At 40.0% G+C, this 19,925-nt stretch overlaps 2 protein-coding genes across 5 annotated transcripts; one reads left to right on the top strand and one right to left on the bottom strand.

Moving 5' to 3' along the window:
• The first annotated feature begins 169 nt into the window (after positions 1–169).
• On the top strand, positions 170–10,080 carry LOC115105872 (calcyphosin-like protein). Of its 2 annotated transcripts, none has more exons than XM_029628329.2 (5): positions 170–294; positions 1,847–1,995; positions 2,272–2,449; positions 2,561–2,770; positions 9,558–10,080. In XM_029628329.2, exons 1-5 carry the CDS (start codon positions 277–279, stop codon positions 9,657–9,659), a joined length of 657 nt encoding a protein of 218 aa, XP_029484189.1. In that variant the 5' UTR covers positions 170–276; the 3' UTR covers positions 9,660–10,080. The 2 variants fall into 2 exon arrangements, with proteins under 2 accessions (XP_029484189.1, XP_029484187.1); XM_029628327.2 differs by having other exon boundaries at positions 170–357.
• LOC115105871 (interleukin-7 receptor subunit alpha) lies at positions 10,035–13,687 on the bottom strand. 3 transcript variants are annotated; one of them, XM_029628324.2, is made up of 8 exons: positions 13,478–13,687; positions 13,130–13,250; positions 12,794–12,942; positions 12,511–12,662; positions 12,017–12,176; positions 11,798–11,891; positions 11,615–11,696; positions 10,035–11,521 (listed from the first exon to the last, which is right to left on the bottom strand). In XM_029628324.2, the coding sequence occupies exons 1-8, from the start codon at positions 13,557–13,559 to the stop codon at positions 11,090–11,092; spliced, it is 1,272 nt and encodes a 423-aa protein (XP_029484184.1). In that variant the 5' UTR covers positions 13,560–13,687; the 3' UTR covers positions 10,035–11,089. The 3 variants fall into 3 exon arrangements, with proteins under 3 accessions (XP_029484184.1, XP_029484186.1, XP_029484185.1); XM_029628326.2 differs by having other exon boundaries at positions 13,130–13,277; positions 13,478–13,686; XM_029628325.2 differs by having other exon boundaries at positions 13,130–13,272; positions 13,478–13,536.
• Positions 13,688–19,925: the final 6,238 nt, after the last annotated feature.

The following is a 19,925-nucleotide window of genomic DNA, read 5'->3' as shown; positions in this document are numbered from 1 at the left end:
AAGGAACACTGTATTTCTATTTGTTGGCTGGCTTGCCCTGACCTGGGTATGACTGCAGCTCCTAGAACAATGATGGTCTAGTATCTTTGTTTAGAAACTCTGTGGCTGTGTAATAGAGGATCAAACCCGTAATGTATCATGGGAAAATTGTGACTGACCAATCTACAAATAATGATCCGTTATTTATGATGCAGGTCAGTCAGTCGGAGCAAGCCCTGTGCCTATAACCTACAGTAGGCGACCTGGAACAAGGGGAGAAGGCAAGCCCGCATTTCTATGGAAACTGTAACGCAGGTAGGGAGAGGAGCCGCTGATCTTTGTTTGTGTTGGCTACAGGTTGCTTTACAAATTTGTACGGTAAGTTTCTCGCCTCTACAGATAAAGTAGCAAACAAACTCGAAAAAACGTGTTTGGTATTTAGGAATCTAATTATCTAAATGTATACAGTCAGACTTTATTGTAAGTACGGTCATAATGCAAGATACTTGCTAGGTTAGGTTGACCGTTCAGCTAGCAAGCGCCAGGGACGTGTTCAGCGGGATTTAACGTTTTGGAAGGTTCATATATAAATATGTAAAACAAACGAGTTTGGGCAGGGGTGTCAAACTTATTCCATGGAGAGCCAAGTGTCTGCAGGTTTTAGTTAATTCCTTTCAATTATAAGGCCTAGACAATCAGGTGAAGGGAGTTCTTTACTATTTAGTGACCTTAATTCATCAATTGACCAAGATATTTTGTGTGTATGTATTGATATGTAAGGAATGTGTGACTTACATTTTTTTTTTTAATGTAATTATGTCCTTGAGCTGTTCTTATCAATTAATGTCCTGTATTATGTAATGTTCTGTGTGAACCCCAGCTTCATGGTCTTTTGCAACAGCTAATGGGGATCCTAATAAAATAACAAGTGCAAGGGAGGAGCGAAAACCTGCATACACTCAGCCTACTGTGGAATGAGTTTGACACATGTTCCCTAAGGCTTTGTCACAGAGCCATCTCCAGGCATAAGCGACATAAACAGTTGCTTAGGGGGCCACAAACCCACCAAAAAAATAAATGTTTTCTTTTATGAACTCAGTCGGGGTCTCAACTTACTATTGAGAGTAAGAATAGGATAATGCACCAGGTGCAATTTAGAATTTTGGTTGAACATCATTCAGTGGTTTTTCTCTTATGTCAGTCACTGACAGTCACTGAATTAGCCTTGCCAGCTAACCATTTTTAGGTTTTTAGTTCGTCTAGCCAGCTATCTAAACTTGAAGTAATCATGGCCAAATACCAACCAGGCACACAGGGCCCTGACCTCCAGGGAGCCCCCATTGATTTTGTTAGTAATTCTCACTCAGATATCATAACATGTCATAAGTCATGGCAAAATGTGTATAATTACAGGAAATTAGCTTTAAAACTGCTAAATGAGTTCTCCACCCCATTGGTAAAATGGATCAAATTACAGGAAATTAGCTGTGAAACTGAATCTTTTTCTGTCTGCCCCATGGCAAAATGAGTAGAATTGCATGACATTTTTATGAAATTGCTGCATTTTGTTTCTGCCCAATGGCAACATGTTTAGAATTGCACTTTTTATCTCTCTGCTGTTTAGGGGGGCCACTAAAATGTTTTGCAGCAAGGTGGGAGGGCCCCCAACCAAATCTTGCTTAGGGCCCCTAAAGGCTAGAGCCGGCCCTGCTTTGTCTCCCAGCTCTAGCATTATGTTTAATTTATCTTTGTCTACAACATCACTCAAAAACTGTACTATACATCACTAAAATGTGTCTATGTTTTCGGCATCAAATTGCACTGTATGCATGCAAATCAGTGATGCAAATTGATTACCTGCCTGCAGACTGCAGGTATCATGGCAGGGACGTCACGACATGATCGGGAGATGGCGGTGAACGCCAAAAACCAGCTGTCTGTTTGCACAGACCCTGTGGATCGACTGAGGATGCAGTGTCTCGCACGAGGCTCTTCTGGCATCAAGGGTCTGGGCAGGTGAGAGAGAGACTAGTATACTCTTATGTGAAGGGCACAGGTAATGGTTCTGTATCAAATGATGTGTTGCCCAGGTCATCAACATCAAATGTTTGATATAGTAGCAGTAGTGATTGATCCAACATTGTACTATAGGCAATCCTGTCAAGAAGACAGCTCTAGATTGGCTTCTAAGATGCAAGGATTGTTTTGACAATGTAAACTCCAAGAAATTAATTATTTTCTTCAACTGGCACCCATTTATATATTTTTCTTCTTCAATGGTTTATCTGTCAGAACATTCAGGATAATGGATGATGACAACAACCGTACATTGGATGTGAAGGAGTTTATGAAGGGGCTTAATGACTACGGTGTCCTCATTGATAAAGATGAGGCCATGACAATGTTTCAACGTTTTGACCGGGACAACAGTGGACTCATTGACTTTGATGAATTTCTCCTCACTCTCAGGGTAAATATGAGTGGTAGGGGTAAGCCTCTGAATTACATGATACATTTGATCATACTTATTTAATCTGTGAATTTTGTCCATTATTTCTGGTTGTCCTGGTTATGATCACAGCCCCCGATGTCCAATGCCAGGAAGGAGGTGATCATGCAGGCCTTTAGGAAGCTGGATAAAACTGGTGACGGGGTGATCACTATTGAAGATCTGAGTGGGGTTTACAATGCCAAGTACCACCCCAAATATCAAAACGGGGAGTGGACAGAGGAGCAAGTATTCCGCAAATTCCTGGACAGCTTCGACTCTCCTTACGACAAGGACGGAAAGGTAATACTGATAACATTACACCATACTGACCTGGTCACTTTCAGGCCTTGGGGTTGTAAAATATGGAAATGTTGGATAGAGGTCATAGTGGTCTTATCAGAGGAGGCTGGTGGGAGGAGCTATAGGAGCACAGGCTCATTGAAACGGATGGAATGGAATTAATGGAACGGAGTCAAATGTGGTTTTCATGTTGTTGTTTTTTTATTTTTTTTTATGGGGTGGATCAGCTTTAATATTGCGGATTGATTGGTGCTTCCATCAATGTAATTGTCTGTATCATTTCCAATCCCCCATATATTTTTGGGGTAAATAAACACTTCCGTTACAAAGTTTGGGGTCACTTAGAAATGTCCTTGTTTTTGAAAGAAAAACAACTTTTTGTCCATTAAAATAACATCAAATTGATCAGAAATACAGTATCGACATTGTTAATGTTGTAAAATACTACTGTAGCTGGAAACGGCAGATTAAAAAAAAAAGTAATATCTACATAGACGAACAGAGGCCCATTATCAGCAACCATCACTCCTGTGTTCCAATGGTACGTTGTGTTAGCTAATCCAAATTGATCATTTTAAAAGGCTAATTGATCATTTGAAAACCCTTTTGCAATTATGTTAGCACAGCTGAAAACTGTTCTGATTAAAGAAGCAATAAAACTGGCCTTCTTTAGACTTGTTGAATAACTGGAGCATCAGCATTTATGGGTTCGATGACAGGCTCAAAATGGCCAGAAACAAAGTACTTTCTTCTGAAACTCGTCAGTCTATTCTCGTTCTGAGAAATGAAGACTATTTATTCCATGTGAGAAATTGCCTAGAAACTGAAGATCTTGTACAACGCTGTGTACCACTCCCATCACAGAACAGTGGGAGGAGTGGGAGGCCCCGGTGCACAACTGAGCAAGAGGACAAGTACATTAGCGTGTCTAGTTTGAGAAACAGACGCCTCACAAGTCCTCAACTGGCAGCTTCATTAAATAGTATCCTCAAAACACCAGTCTCAACGTCAACAGTGAAGAGGCGACTCCGGGATGCTGGCCATCTAGGCAGAGTTGCAAAGAAATAACTCCACCAGTCCCATTTATGATATAATTTACAAAGATTATATATTTTTGTATGTTATTGAAAAATGTTTGTTTTTTTATCAATTAGTGTATTTCAGTTTAAACACAACATTGTTGTATTATTTGTTCTGTCTTTTCAGGTGGATTAAACTGAAATTGCAACCAACTTTCTATGGCTTGTCTAAAAAATAACAATATTTTGGAGATTTCATTTTAAAATAACCGAAAGTAAGCGGTTGTAATCTGGATAAAGGGGAAAAGGCCATTCTTGAACATGGGGTGAGATATTCTTACTAATTTACTAGAGAACCATTTTGGATTTAAGTGTAACTTTTGTATGACTCATGCCTTTAGTGAGAGTTCTAATGCTTTAATATTTAATAATTTCTGCCCTCAGAATTCATATTCATTATATAAATAGGCCCTTTTAATTTTGTCTGACTTGCCATTACAAATTAAATTGAATATTGTTGCTCATATAATTTAAAAAGCAGGTCGCTAGGCAAAACCATACACAAATAGGTAATATGTGATATTACTAAAGAGTTCATCAGGGTGATTTTTCCACAAATAGACAGGTATTTTCCTTTCCATGGTAGCAAGATCTTATCTATTTTTGCTAACTTTCTATTAAGATTTATTGGACTGAGATCATTTCTTTCTTTCAGGATATGTATACCGAGTATGTCCACATCCCCGTCAGACCATTTTATTAGTAAACTACACGGTAATCCAATACGTAATATTGTACACTTATCAGAATTTGGTTTTAATCCAGAGAGGTTAGAAAAAGTATCTAGATCCTCTAAGAGGCTGTGGAGGGATTCTAATTGTAGATTTAAAAGAAAACATGAATTATCCGTGTAAAATGATACCTTTGTTTTTAAGCCATGGATTTCTAATCCCTTATTGTTGTTCATTTTAACAGCAAACATTTTGATGGCAATAATAAATAGGTGTGGCGATAGTGGACAACCTTGTTTTACTCCTCTTGACAGATTAAAACTTTACTATTTTACACCTAGGGTTACTATACATAACTTTAACCCATTTTTAAAATATTTTTATTTTATTTTTGTTGAATTTTTACCCCTTTTTCTCCCCAATTTCGTGGTATCCAATTGTTAGTAGTTACTATCTTGTCTCATCGCTACAACTCCCGTACGGGCTCAGGAGAGACGAAGGTTGAAAGTCATGCGTCCTCCGATACACATCCCAACCAAGCCACACTGCTTCTTAACACAGCGCGCATCCAACCCGGAAGCCAGCCGCACCAATGTGTCGGAGGAAACACTGTGCACCTGGCAACCTTGGTTAGCTTGCACTGCGCCTGGCCTACCACAGGAGTAGCTGGTGCGCGATGAGACAAGGATATCCCTACCGGCCAAACCCTCCCTAACCCGGATGACGCTAGGCTAATTGTGCGTCGCGCCACGGACCTCCCGGTCGCGGCCGGTTACGACAGAGCATGGGCGCGAATACTTTAACCCATTTTATAATAGATTCTCCAAAGTTGAAATATTCCAAGCATTTATATATAAACTGCGGTTGTACTTTATCAAAAGCCTTTTCAAAGTCAGCTATGAAACCAGGCCTGGTTTCCCAGATATTTCATATTGTTCTATTGTTTCCAGTACTTGTCTTATATTATCTCCAATGTATCGTCCATGTAAAAAAAACTGTCTGATTAGGATGAATAATATCTGACAAAACCTTTTTAATTCTATGCTCTAAGCATTTAGCTATAATTTTTGCATCACAACACTGAAGTGTAAGAGGCCTCCATTTTTTTAAATGGACTGGAGCTTTATACAGTGGGGCAAAAAAGTACAGTGGGGCAAAAAAGTATTTAGTCAGCCACTAATTGTGCATGTTCTCCCACTTAAAAAGATGAGAGAGGCCTGTAATTTTCATCATAGGTACACTTAAACTATGACAGACAAAATGAGAAGAAAAAAAATCCAGAAAATGACATTGTAGGATTTTGAATGAATTTATTTGCAAATGATGGTGGAAAATAAGTTTTGGTCACCTACAAACAAGCAAGATTTCTGGCTCTCACAGACCTGTAACTTCTTCTTTAAGAGGCTCCTCTGTCCTCCACTCGTTACCTGTATTAATGGCACCTGTTTGAATTTGTTATCACTATAAAAGATACCTGTCCACAACCTCAAACAGTCACACTCCAAACTCCACTATGGCCAAGACCAAAGAGCTGTCAAAGGACACCAGAAACCAAATTGTAGGCCTGCACCAGGCTGGGAAGACTGAATCTGCTATAGGTAAGCAGCTTGGTTTGAAGAAATCAACTGTGGGAGCAATTATTGGGAAATGGAAGACATACAAGACCACTGATAATCTCCCTCGATCTGGGGCTCCACGCAAGATCTCACCCCGTGGGGTCAAAATGATCACAAGAACGGTGAGCAAAAATCCCAGAACCACACGGGGGGACCTAGTGAATGACCTGCAGAGAGCTGGGACCAAAGTAACAAAGCCTACCATCAGTAACACACTACGCCGCCAGGGACTCAAATCCTGCAGTGCCAGACGTGTCCCCCTGCTTAAGCCAGTACATGTCCAGGCCCGCCTGAAGTTTGCTAGAGAGCATTTGGATGATCCAGAAGAAGATTGGGAGAATGTCATATTGTCAGATGAAACCAAAATATAACTTTTTGGTAAAAACTCAACTCGTTGTGTTTGGAGGACAAAGAATGCTGAGTTGCATCCAAAGAACACCATACCTACTGTGAAACATGGGGGTGGAAACATCATGCTTTGGGGCTGGTTTTCTGCAAAGGGAACAGGACGACTGATCTGTGTAAAGGAAAGAGTGAATGGGCCATGTATCGTGAGATTTTGAGTGAAAACCTCCTTCCATCAGCAAGGGCATTGAAGATGAAACGTGGCTGGGTCTTTCAGCATGACAATGATCACAAACACACCGCCCGAGCAACAAAGGAGTGGCTTCGTAAGAAGCATTTCAAGGTCCTGGAGTGGCCTAGCCAGTCTCCAGATCTCAACCCCATAATCAATCTTTGGAGGGAGTTGAAAGTCTGTGTTGCCCAGCAACAGCCCCAAAACATCACTGCTCTAGAGGAGATCTGCATGGAGGAATGGGCCAAAATACCAGCAACAGTGTGTGAAAATGTTGTGAAGACTTACAGAAAACGTTTGACATCTGTCATTGCCAACAAAGGGTATATAACAAAGTATTGAGAAACTTTTGTTATTGACTAAATACTTATTTTCCACCATAATTTGCAAATAAATTCATTAAAAATCCTGCAATGTGATTTTATAGATTATTTTTTCTCATTTTGTCTGTCATAGTTGAAGTGTACCTATGATGAAAATGACAGGCCTCTCTCATCTTTTTAAGTGGGAGAACCTGCGCAATTGGTGGCTGACTAAATACTTTTTTGCCTCACTGTATATACCACCTGGATCCTGTTTCAGTAATATTGAAATCAAACCTTCTTGTTGAGTGTCTGATAATCTACCATTTATATAGCAGTGGTTAAAACATGCTAATAATGGTCCTCTGAGTATATCAAACAAGTTTTGTATACTGCCACTGGTATGCCATCCAGCCCTGGAGTTTTCCCTGACTTAAAGGCTTTACTTGCATCAAGAAGTTCCTCCTCTGTAATTTGGCCTTCACATGAGTCTTTCTGTACAGATGTTAATTTTATATTATTAAGAGGAAAAAATCCATAGAATTAGCTTCGGTTAGTGGAGATGGAGGAGACTGAAATGAAAACATATGCTTAAAGTACTTCCTCTTTCAAAATATCATTCGGTGGATCATGACTGACTCCCATCATTTGTAACAAGTTTCAGTACATTTATTTTGGTAGCAGTTTTATGTTGAAGATTGGGGAAAAATGCACCAAATTATTTTTCATATTCCATCCAGTTCGCTTTATTTTTATAATATATTACACTTGATCTTTCTTGAATAAGTTCCTCCATTTCTTTTTTCTTTTTCCTCTAACTTGCTCTGAGCCTCTTATGGTACAGTTTTTATTGCTATCTATCTTTACTGTTTGTCCTTCCATTTCCTGTGTTAATATGGACTCTTTTGACCTAAATTGCTTTTGTGTTATAGATGACTACTGAATTCCATGGCCTCTAAAGGCACATTTATAAGTGTCCCATACAATAAGGGGATCTGCTGTACCTATGTTATGTCGGAAAAGTCCGTTATAAATTCTTCTGTCCTAGTTAAAAACAAGTTATAATCCAGTAAGCTTTCATTCAATTTCCAATATCCTCGCCATGTGGAAATTCTGTAAGAGTAATGTATATGCCAATTATCTGATGGTCTGACCGCATTCTGTCCCCATCAACACTTTTTAAATGTTTGGTGCCAGAGAGAATGACATAAGAAAGTAATCAAGATGACTAGCTTGATTAAACCTCTGCCATGTATATCTTACTTATTATTATAATTATTACAAAAAAAATTAAAAAGCAATGGGTTTGATAACGTCATATTTATTCCATTCAAACCATTACGATGAACCTGTCCTCCTATAGCTCCTCCCACCAGCCTCCTCTGGGTCTTACTATCGTCCACCTCTACTGTAGTGTAAACCTATACTGCTAAACTTACAGCCTGTACATTATTCGGTCAGATATGAATGAGATTATCTGGACGCATGAGACATTTCTTAGGCTCCTGACATTTACAATACTGCATATCTGTGGAACCATCTCAAACTGTTTCATATCATGTCTTATTTCTGGAACATATTAGGTCACACAAGAAGAGTATGAATTGCTATACAGGCGTGAGATCCTCAATTGATATGGATATCTACTTCATTATCATGATGAAAAGTGCCTGGAAACGTATTAACTAATGTCTTCTTGAGTCAATGTTTAGGGTAAAGACTAAAGAGCACTTACTCCTGGGACATGGATGGCAGAGGTCACATTTTATTTGGATAGTCATGATCTACAGATGGGCATACTATCAACAAACGATAAGAAACTGCTTGCTAAGGTTACGGTTAGGTTTAGAATGAGGGTTAGTGTAATGGTTAGGGTTAGGATAAGAGTTATGGTAAGGGTTAGTTTATAGTTATTTGACATGTGACAATTATTCAACATCTACTGAACATCTACAAACCATCTACTTGGGACTATCCAAATAAAGTGTTACCACGGTAGATGTCATGGTATATCTTCTCACTTGTCTTTCTAGATGCAGTAGTTTAGTGGGGTGTAACTCTCTACATTCAATTCTTTAGGGCTGTCCTCAAGGTGTTTTCACTGCTCTTAGCCATTTTGAGTTTTTAGGCCTATTTCTCAAAGCTGTCAAATTGTCAGAGCTGTCAAACTGTTACAGTACAACATGTATGTTTCTTAGTAGTACAATTATAGTAGAACTGGTAGCTTGGTGGAGCTGTTTCTCACTGTCAGCCAGCAGATGTCAAAGTTTTGTTTTTCTCTGGTTAGATATTGCACCTTAGTCGCAAGATTAACTAAGCATTTAGATGTTAGCTGAAAATGTCTGAATCTGCACTGAAGAACAAGCATTGATGAGGAAACAAAAGGTTGTGACACACTCAACTCTCCCACAACATTGTCTGTCCCATTCACCTCTGGTTTTCAGCCTGATCAGGGTTATGTTGAGTTTCTGTCTCTATCTGACACTGAGGGTGTGGCCTGGTTCAGGGAGTGCTGTCTGTCTGACATCCTTCCCTTCTGCAGGTCACCAAGGAGGAGTTTCTCAACTACTACTGCGGAGTCAGCGCCTCCATCGATAGTGATGTCTATTTCATTCTCATGATGAAAAATGCATGGAAATTGTGAGTTTTAAGTTGATAACTTTATGATGATTTTTGATGGACAGTTTTTCAAGGTGCCTTCTTAAACAAATATTTCATTATAGAAATCATGTTGACACCGAATGTTAATAATGTCCCAATGATATGCAAATGATTATGAATAACTTGTAAATATTTAGTGCTGTGTGAAAATATGTATTTGAATTATACAGTCACTTTCTCCAGAAACAACCAATATTCTGTATAGTAGAAATTTAAATGTGATGTATCTGTACGTCTGTGGTCCACAGTTCCAATGTTAGATATATCTTTATAAAGACACGGGAAATCATAAAGACTGATAAATCAAAGTACAGTCATTTCAGGAGATGATGAAAGCAGAGGAAATGATACAACTACATTTGTTTGTGGAATTAATCTGTTTAATAAAAATGTTAAACACAAAATGTAACAACGTGGTCATTTCTACACAAATAATGTTGTCACATTTGTCAGATTAAAATATACAAATACCGGATCGTACAGTAAAATAAAAACAAAGCAGATGATGACTTTATGTTTAATGCTCTGCTAAAGTCTCACAAAGTGTTCAAGAAAATAATAACGCGTTCTGCATTGAAAACTATGATGTATATACTGGTAACTGTGCAGGAAATACAATCACTTATGTGCAAAAAATGTAAAACATAATGACAAACAAACACATAAGCTGTGATTAAATTATGTATAGAATGTGTAGAAGGGTTTAAACCCTGAGGAATTGACATTCTAGGGGCTCTATTAAATCCATATCACTGAAGTGTAACATATTGCGCAATAGAAATTGAAGGTTAATTTCCGATTGAGCCGACATATGCAACGTTTACCATGAATGCAGTCTCCGATAACGCAGGGACATTACCTTTATATTTCATTCATGCTGTAACACTGAACTTCCGCAATATGGATTGAATAGAGCCCTAGGTTTATTTAGCAGCTGTTGTCATGGTAAAGAGTATCTCTGTGATATGAAGCAGCAGTATGTATAACGCCAAGGTGTCATGGTGGCTCGTCAGTATACCGACGGGGTTAATATAGTATGGGATGTGAAAACACAGAAAGGATAATAAGGGAGGTGCAGTATTGTATTTCAAGTTGTTTAAGTCCTCCCTTGTCTTGTTTCTTAGCAACTAGCAACAAATTAATAACACAAAACCAAACAAACACAATGAGGATGATTCCTGTTCTGTCTCCTATCATTTGTAAATAACATGTGCATTGAGTTCTGCTAGTCTCGTGATACTGGGGGTCAGTGGATAGTCAGTTTGAGTCACGGTGAATTAAATAGACTTCAAATAAAAGCAGCCAAAGTCACTCAGAGTAAGAATGTAATAAGCAGCTATAATTCATCTTGAATAGATAATTCCGTCTGTCTGTCTCGCTCCCTCTCTGTCTGTCTGTCTCTCCATCTCTCTCTCACTGGATCTGATAGAAACTAGACATGGTGACATAAGCCTCATCCTTGCCTCCTTGCTGAGTAGCACCTAGCCCCTCAGGACCAATGTTACCATCACTGTCGTCTGTCTCCACACTCTCAAAGTCACTCCTCAGATCCAGGATCCCCACGGTGGAGCCACTGTTCCTACTGCTCCTCGCCCCACCGTTGAGGTGCACTCCTGGGGACTCACACCTAAGCAGTATCGTCTCCGACCCTCCACTACTGGTGGTATGGCAGGACGTCGTATCCCCATCACGCTCTTGAATGAGGTATTGATCTTTGACCTCAGCGAGTCGATGGGAGTCAGAGTCAGGGGGTAGGGAGGTAAGGTCTTGCTCCTTGTCCGGCTCCACCAGCTGGATGTTGAGGTCACTGAACACCTCGGGGTTAAAGCTCACAGGTGGGCCATGCTGTGTCAAAGGAAAGAGATGGAATAAAACAATATCCTCATAACTTATTATGGCCATTATCGTTCACTGTCTAGTGCATATCAGAGGACTTACCTTCATTGGCTCATAGGTCTGGGGGATCTGGAGAAGTGTGTGTTTGGGATGTGGAATGCTTGGCCATATGAAGGAATGTATTCTGTGAGGACAGAGAGACATCCAGAGGATGACATGGAGGACATGCACACACACACACAAAATATGATGTGCAGAGGGAAAGGAGATCAATTTGATACTCACTGTTTTCTCCAGAAAAGACCAACTGCCAAAGTAACCAACAGCAGAGAAGCAATGGGCACGATGAGAGAATAGGAAAGCACCTGCACGTCTGTCTCTGTAGGGAAGTGGGAGAGAGATGATGCATGTGACTCACATTTCCTGTACCTTGCTCTATCACTTCCACCTAACTGCACAGTCCAGATATCATGCTATGCTTTTTATATACATGTCCTTTTTTACCTGTGTTGGTGCTGAAACTGATAGAGGCGCTCCACTCACTCCAACTGCCATCAAAGTACCCTCCGCTTGGCTTGGCTCGAACCTTGACATGATACTCTGTGTTCTTATGGAGGTACTCGCCCCCCTCAATGATCAGAGGCTGATAGGTTATGTTTTTAACCTTTGAACAGGGTACACCGTAAAACAAGAACAAGACAATAAGACACCTTCCTAATATTTAGTTGCACCCACTTTTGCCCTCGGAACAGCCTCAATTGAATGATATTCTCTGATGAAGGTCAACTGACCGAAAGCTTAGCCTCTATTAAAATAAATCTGGCTGGAAGTGTGCAGAGACTTTTTCCTGTTTCTCCAGTTTTGCATTTTGCCTCCTGCACCTTCACGAGTGTGTGGTAGATTCTGCCTATTCTGATTCAATGATATGGAAATTATGGTAATATAATTAAGCTTTTGTATCCACAAATACAAGAAAAATTGGCTTTTGGCAATTGTACCAGAGCATTTTTGACACTACAGATGCGAAGTTGGAACAGTTGATTGCTGGGTTTCAGGTAATCGTTCAGGTATGGATTCCCAATGTATATAAGAGCCCGGTTGGAGCTCCTCAGAAATGTGGCATTCACCACCCAAGGACTCCTGGGTTTAACTGAAACATAAAGATCGACAATAAAGACAGGATAAGTGTTAAGGGCAATTGATATCTGTCATGTAAAAATGCCTCATGTTACTTTCATTCAAACCATAGGGTGAGAAGGTATGAAATTATGATTAACTTACTTATTTTTTTCAAACTCATTGTTTTCCAAAATGTGCCACCTCGTTTTAATTGAACGGTGAGATTATACGATTGCAGAGTGTCCAGGTCCGTAAATGTGACATTATTCCCCTTCTCTTTCAAACAGCGTTGCTTTTTGTCATCTGTGTAGCTGTAAACATAATGTTAATAAAATCACATTATCAATAAATAATTTCTTAATCTATTTGAGGATTTTACACATCTGGATATCTGAATATGCAGTAAGGGTGTTCTTCCACCCATGATATTTGTCCTTTGTTGTATAAGCTCCTAACTAACACAACTGATGTTCAGTGGTCTTCTAGGAGGTTTATTACCAAAGACTCATGACTTTTATGTCCTCCATTTCATCATCATTATCGGTGTCATCATCAAGGTGGCAGGTTAGGCTGTTTGCTGCCGAGACACTGAGATGAGAGGTGCAGAGTATTCTGGGTTCTGGAAGGGAAAGGAAACGAAACTAAACTAAACAAAACAAAACAATTTCAGTGGTTTGAATGGGGTCAAGAGCAGCAAACCTTTTGTCAAATACATTTTGGTACAGAATGAGAATGAACAGTTAATGTTGCACCATCACTGTGTTGGACACAAATAATGCACTTAGACTTCAGGATTAAATCAGTGAATCATTTAAATAGAACTCTTAAAGAGGAATGGCAGCTCACCATTGTCAACCAATTCTTCTCCACTTTGAGAGTGCACCAGAACCGGGAGCATGAGTAAGGCAATCCATAGGCTGTATGCCATTTCTCACAAAGCAGTCACACTAGTGTACGATGTAATGCCCCCAGATACAGAGGTGAGACCCTGGCGCGCACACACACACACAAGGAACTCAAAATGTCTCAGCTGTCTCATTGAACTGTCAGTATAAATATGACAGAGGAGAGCAGAAGGAAGGGAGGAGAGACACGCACACACACACACACACAGAGAGAGAGAGAGAGAGCGAGAGAGAGAGACACACACACACAGAGAGAGAGACACACACACACACACACACACACAGAGAGAGAGAGAAATGGAATTATCTATTCAAGATTGGAGCTGCTTATTGCATTCTTACTCAGTGACATTGGCTGAGGTTTTGGGGCGACAGTACAAAGATGTCACCTTTTATTTTAGGGTATTTTCACATATAATAGTATTAGTATTTTATTAGAATCCCCATTAGTTACAGCCAAAGCTGTTTAGAAATGAAAAGTTGTTCAGGAATGAAAGCACTTTATGTATCTAGTCATACGTATTTGGACAAATTCTCTTATATTTTTATTAAAGTAGTCAAATGTTTAGTATTTGGTCCCATATTCATAGCACACAATGACTATATCAAGCTTGTGACTCTACAAACTTGTTGGATGCATTTGCAGTTTGTTTTGGTAGTGTTTCAGATTATGTTGTGCCCAAGAATAGAATATGTTTTAGAACACTTCTATTATGGATGCTACCATGATTACGGATAATCATGAATAACTCATGAATAATAATGAGTGAGAAAGTTACAGAGGCATAAATATCAAACCCCCCAAAGAATGCTAACCTTCCCTGTTATCGGTAATGGTGAGAGCTATAGCATGTCTCGGGGGTATGATCTTTGTGCCTCTGTAACAATTGTCGGGTAAATGTTTCAGCAACGTCCAGGATAACCCTAACTCTAATTTTAAGATGATTATTATCATATTATGAGCACACTATTCTCAGGGATATAATGGGGCTCAGCCTTTTAAGTTTTATCTGGGTTTGTGCCATGGCACCAGATCACATTCTTATGAGAGAATTTCTGAGAATTGCTTGTGGAGGTGGGGGATGCCAACTCAAACAGTGCTCTAAGCATTAGAATATGAGCAAGGCTTGCTATTATTGACACCTTGTATACTATATTTACACAGACAGAAGAATATATAACCTTTTTCATTCAAACACTTTTTTAATAGAGTAAGGATCTGGTCATTTGAACATTGGAATAATGTTCAGATTTCTTTGCTGTTGTGAAACAACCTGAGACACACATGCATTTAACAAGAATATATTCTTCCTACTATTGTACCAACAACCATGAAGAGAAAAACAAACCAGTAACCTATACAAAACACTTCCTGTCTACACAAATGAACTGTTTTGGTTTCAAATGAGGCCAGAACGTACTCATCTTACTCAACACTAACCTTATCATTGAACAAGAGTTTGAGAAAAAGGAGCACTTACCACAAAGTTTGTAGAAATGTTCAAACCATTTCCCATTACAGGATGTTGTGAGAATGACTTAACATTTATGCTTGTTTCAACAGGTTTCAGTATTACAATGACAAGGTTCCATTGCATTTGTGATATGACCAATGTGTCCTGTAATGTGACAGGAAAGGAAAACCCCTTACTCTGTTAACCATTTCCCTGTTATGGAAAACTTTTGGGGTATTCTGAATTAGGCACATATTTTTCCTGCGCTTTTACACTTCAGATTGAAGATTTTCATTCCAAAATGCTAAACTCAGAAAAAAAAGAAACTCACTGCCAAGTGCGTTTATTTTCAGCAAACTTAACATGTGTAAATATTTGTATGACTATAACACGATTCAACAACTGAGACATAAACTGAACAAGTTCCACAGACATGTGACTAACAGAATTAGAATAATGTGTCCCTGAACAAAGGGGGGATCAAAATCAGAAGTAACAGTCAGTATCTGGTGTGGCCACCAGCTGCATTAAGTACTGCAGTACATCTCCTCATCATGGACTGCACCAGATTTGCCAGTTCTTGCTGTGAGATGTTACCCCAGTCTTCCACCAAGGCACCTGCAAGTTCCTGGACATTTCTGGGGGGGAATGGCCCTAGCCCTCATCCTCCGATCCAACAGGTCCCAGACGTGCTCAATGGGATTGAGATCCGGGCTCTTCGCTGGCCATGGCAGAACACTCTAGAAGAAAAAGAAACGCACACCTATTTAGACGAGGTGCTGGCTAGCGGAGTAGAAAACTTGAAAATAAAAGAGAGCCACACACTCTAGGAGCGCAGATGCAAAAATGTAATTACCAACGTTTCGACAGCCAAGTTGTCTTCATCAGGGTATAATCACAAACACTGCGGGATGACTCGTTTATATAGTGTCAAAAGACACAGGTGTCTGTAATCATGGCCAAGAACACTGACATTCCTGTCTTGCAAGAAATCATGCACAGAATGAGCAGTATGGCTGGTGGCATTGTCATGCTGGAGGGTTATGTCAGGATAAGCCTGCAGGAAGGGTACCACATGAGGGAGGAGGATGTTTTCCCTGAATTGCACAGGGTTGAGATTGCCTGCAATGACAACAAGCTCAGTCTGATGATGCTGTGACACCGACCCAGACCATGACTGACCCTCCACCTTCAAATCGATCCCGCTCCAGAGTACAGGCCTCGGTGTAATGCTCATTCTTTCAACGATAAACGCGAATCCGACCATCACCCCTGGTGAGACAAAACCGTGGCTCGTCAGTGAAGAGCACTTTTTGCCAGTCCTGTCTGGTCCAGCGATGGTGGGTTTGTGCCCTTAGGCGACGTTGTTGCGGGTGAGGTCTGGTGAGGACCTGCCTTACAACAGGCCTACAAGCCCTCAGTCTAGCCTCTCTCAGCCTTTTGCAGACAGTCTGAGCACTGATGGAGGGATTGTGTGTTCCTGGTGTAACTCAGTTGTTGTTGCCATCCTGTACCTGTCCCGCAGGTGTGATGTTCGGATGTACCGATCCTGTGCAGGTGTTGTTACACGTGGTCTGCCACTGCGAGGATGATCAACTGTCTGTCCTGTCTCCCTGTAGCGCTGTCTTAGGCGTCTCACAGTACAGATATTGCAATTTATTGCCCTGGCCACATCTGCAGTCCTCATGCCTCCTTGCAGCATGCCTAAGGCACGTTCACGCAGATGGGCAGGGACCCTGGGCATCTTTCTTTTGGTGTTTTTCAGAGTCAGTAGAAAGGCCTCTTTAGTGTCCTAAGTTTTCATAACTGTGACCTTAATTGCCTACCGTCTGTAAGCTGTTAGTGTCTTAACGATCGTTCCACAGGTGCATGCTCATTAATTGTTTATGGTTCATTGAACATGGGAGCATGGGAAACAGTGTTTAAACCCTTTACAACGAAGTTATTTGGATTTTTACGAATTATCGTTGGAATGACAGCGTCCTGAAAAAGGTCTGTTTCTTTTTTTGCTGAGTTTATATATCAATTTTCTGAAATGTTGGTAAATGAGCTTTTATTGTTTAAAAAACATATTATAGAGATCGGTGTGGTTTTTCACTATCTACATGGCATGGGGTTGTTCAATGACAGACATGTATTTGTTTAAAGTCACTTGATGGTTTCATTTCAGAGAGACAAATAATCATGTTTTTTTGTAGTACTGCTAGGTTTTACACAGCCAAATGTAACCAGTAACTACATTTATAATAAAGAAATGTAAAAATGTTACATTTGTGACGTCAATATTTTTTTGTCAGTCATTTAGTGGATGCTCTTATCCAGAGTGACTTACAGTAAGATAGCTAGGTGAGACTACATATCACTGTCAAATATACAGGATACGAACATTCCATTCCAGCTAAACAATGGATTTAAAAAATCTATTAATTAAAAATCTGAAAACAGTACACACACAAAAGTACCCCTAAGCAATTCTTTTTGATGAAAAAACACAAATGCTAAACATTTGTGCATATAGCGCTTTGGAAATAAACTTTTCATTTGTATTCGTTGGAATGCCCCTTATAGTTATTATTCACTATTTATGCTTCTGATCCATTGCAAGTTCTTAGAAGATCCTAGCCAAGAGAGTCCAGCACAAGCTGGTAAGACCTGTGGTCTATTGGCTTCACTGTGTACACAGTGGTGCTTAGGGACAATGAAGAAATGTATTAATTAAAATGCCTCACATTTTCCTGACATTCAAAAGTAGGTGATGTAAGCAACATTCAAATGGCTTCTTGTCTAACATCAAACTTTCAACTTTAAAACTATAATATGTACAGTAGCACCAAACTGCACTTATATTTTGACTAACGTGTTTATAATGATTTAACAGTCGAGGATAAAAAAAGAAGGATTGGAGGGAAGGTGAGGGACGAGTGTGTGTGTGTTTGTGTGGAGGTGTTGGTAACTGCGGGTGCCCGTGGGCGGAGGGTAGATGTTGGTGTGAGGTCTCGAATGCATCTGTGGGTGGCTGCTGTGGTTGTGATGCTGGGTTTGGTGTAGAAGAAAGATGAGAAAAACCTGTGGGCGAAGGGAAAGAATCCTATTCCTCTCTACACTCACTGGCTCTTGCACTGTTCATGTTGAGGGGCCACCTCCGGGGGGTTAACTCAGAACTAAAATATCCCCTAATTTGGTCTGTCCATGAGAGATTACAAAGCAGGTTCAAGGAGCTAACTTGCCTACATGTTCTGAAATAACTTTTTTTTTTCAGCTTAACAAATACATTATTTAAATGGGCATTGTCTAATTTACTAAACAACCAAAATCAATTGTTTCTGGCTGTTTTCAAAATAAGCTGGCTATAACTAATTGATCATGCTTTGTAGTATACCCCTATGCACTACACTTGATACCTGAGTGAGGGGAGATGGTTATGAGAAGGGTGAAAGGTTAGTCAACACTTGCCTAGCTGCACACCATTCTCTGCAATGCTCCGTAAAGCCTGGTTGGCACACACCTCACTCTCCAGAGTTCTAAAGGAACCAAGCAGCCTGGCCCGCCTCCCCCTATGCAACCACACGCTGGTGGCCTTATCTCTGCACTCATCTCACAAACATCATCTGCTGTGGTTTTTTTACCTCATGCCTCCTCTCTGCTCTGCAGCACTTCACACAGCCCTGGGAGTCTGTTCTCTAGTCTGTTTTGCACTCTCTCATTGTGGTCTAGATCCTCATCCTTTGACTGTGTGTAATGACTACTTAGCAAAGTGCTTAAGGATGATGCATGGTCCCTGTGTTCTGGTGAAAAGGGTAAAACTGTATTGATGAAGTGAAAAACAACAGCAAAAACCTCAAACACAACAACGAAATGACATCATTAATCAAAAACCATAAAAACACATCTCCATCAGCTATGTAAACAGATTGGTAGAGTAATTGCTGCTTATGCCACCTCTGACCTCATCCTTCAGATATATCCTCTATCCCAACTATGAAGCCACACGGTGATCTCTTACTACTATTGAAGGGCTCATGTCCAGTGAAGCCACACCAAAATAACTATTTGAAACTATGTCTCTGGCAGCCACATTAATCTCTCCGATGCACAGCAACTCTGTGAGCTTCCTGCTTCCTTTTGCTTGTTTATCTAACCAAGGTTGCACTCAACATCATCAGTTTTGCCATATTCTATAACAGGCACAGTGCCTATAGAAATTGCCTATAGAAAGTCTTAAACATTTTTCACATTATGTTACAAAGTGGGATTGAAATAGATTTAATTGAAACATTTTGTCATTGTTCTACACAAAATACTCCATAATGTGAAAATAAATTCTACAAAGTTCTAGAAATTAATAAAATTAAACAACTAAAATATAGTTATTGCATAAGTGTTCACCCCCTTTTTTTAGGCAAGCCTAAATGAGTTCAGAAGCAACATTTGGCTTAACAAATCACATAATAAGTTCTATGGACTCAATCTGTGTGAAATAACAGGGATTGACATGTTTTTTGAATGACTACCCCTTCCCCTGTCCCCCATACATACATACATACATACATACATACATACAACATCTATCTGTAATGTCCCTCAGTCAAGTATTGAATTTCAAGGACAGATTCAACCACAAAGACCAGGGAGCTTTTCGAAAGTCTCATAAAGAAGGGCAGTGATTGGTAGATGGGTAACAATAACAAATCAGACATTTACATTTAAGTCATTTAGCAGACGCTCTTATCCAGAGCGACTTACAAATTGGTGCTTTCACCTTATGACATCCAGTGGAACAGCCACTTTACAATAGTGCATCTAGGTCTTTTAAGGGGAGGGGGTGAGAAGGATTACTTTATCCTATCCTAGGTATTCCTTAAAGAGGTGGGGTTTCAGGTGTCTCCGGAAGGTGGTGATTGACTCCGCTGTCCTGGCGTCGTGAGGGAGTTTGTT

The sequence above is a fragment of the Oncorhynchus nerka genome, linkage group LG22 (assembly GCF_034236695.1).
Source record: "Oncorhynchus nerka isolate Pitt River linkage group LG22, Oner_Uvic_2.0, whole genome shotgun sequence".
NCBI lineage: Eukaryota > Metazoa > Chordata > Actinopteri > Salmoniformes > Salmonidae > Oncorhynchus > Oncorhynchus nerka.
This window is presented reverse-complemented; position numbering and strand designations above follow the sequence as displayed.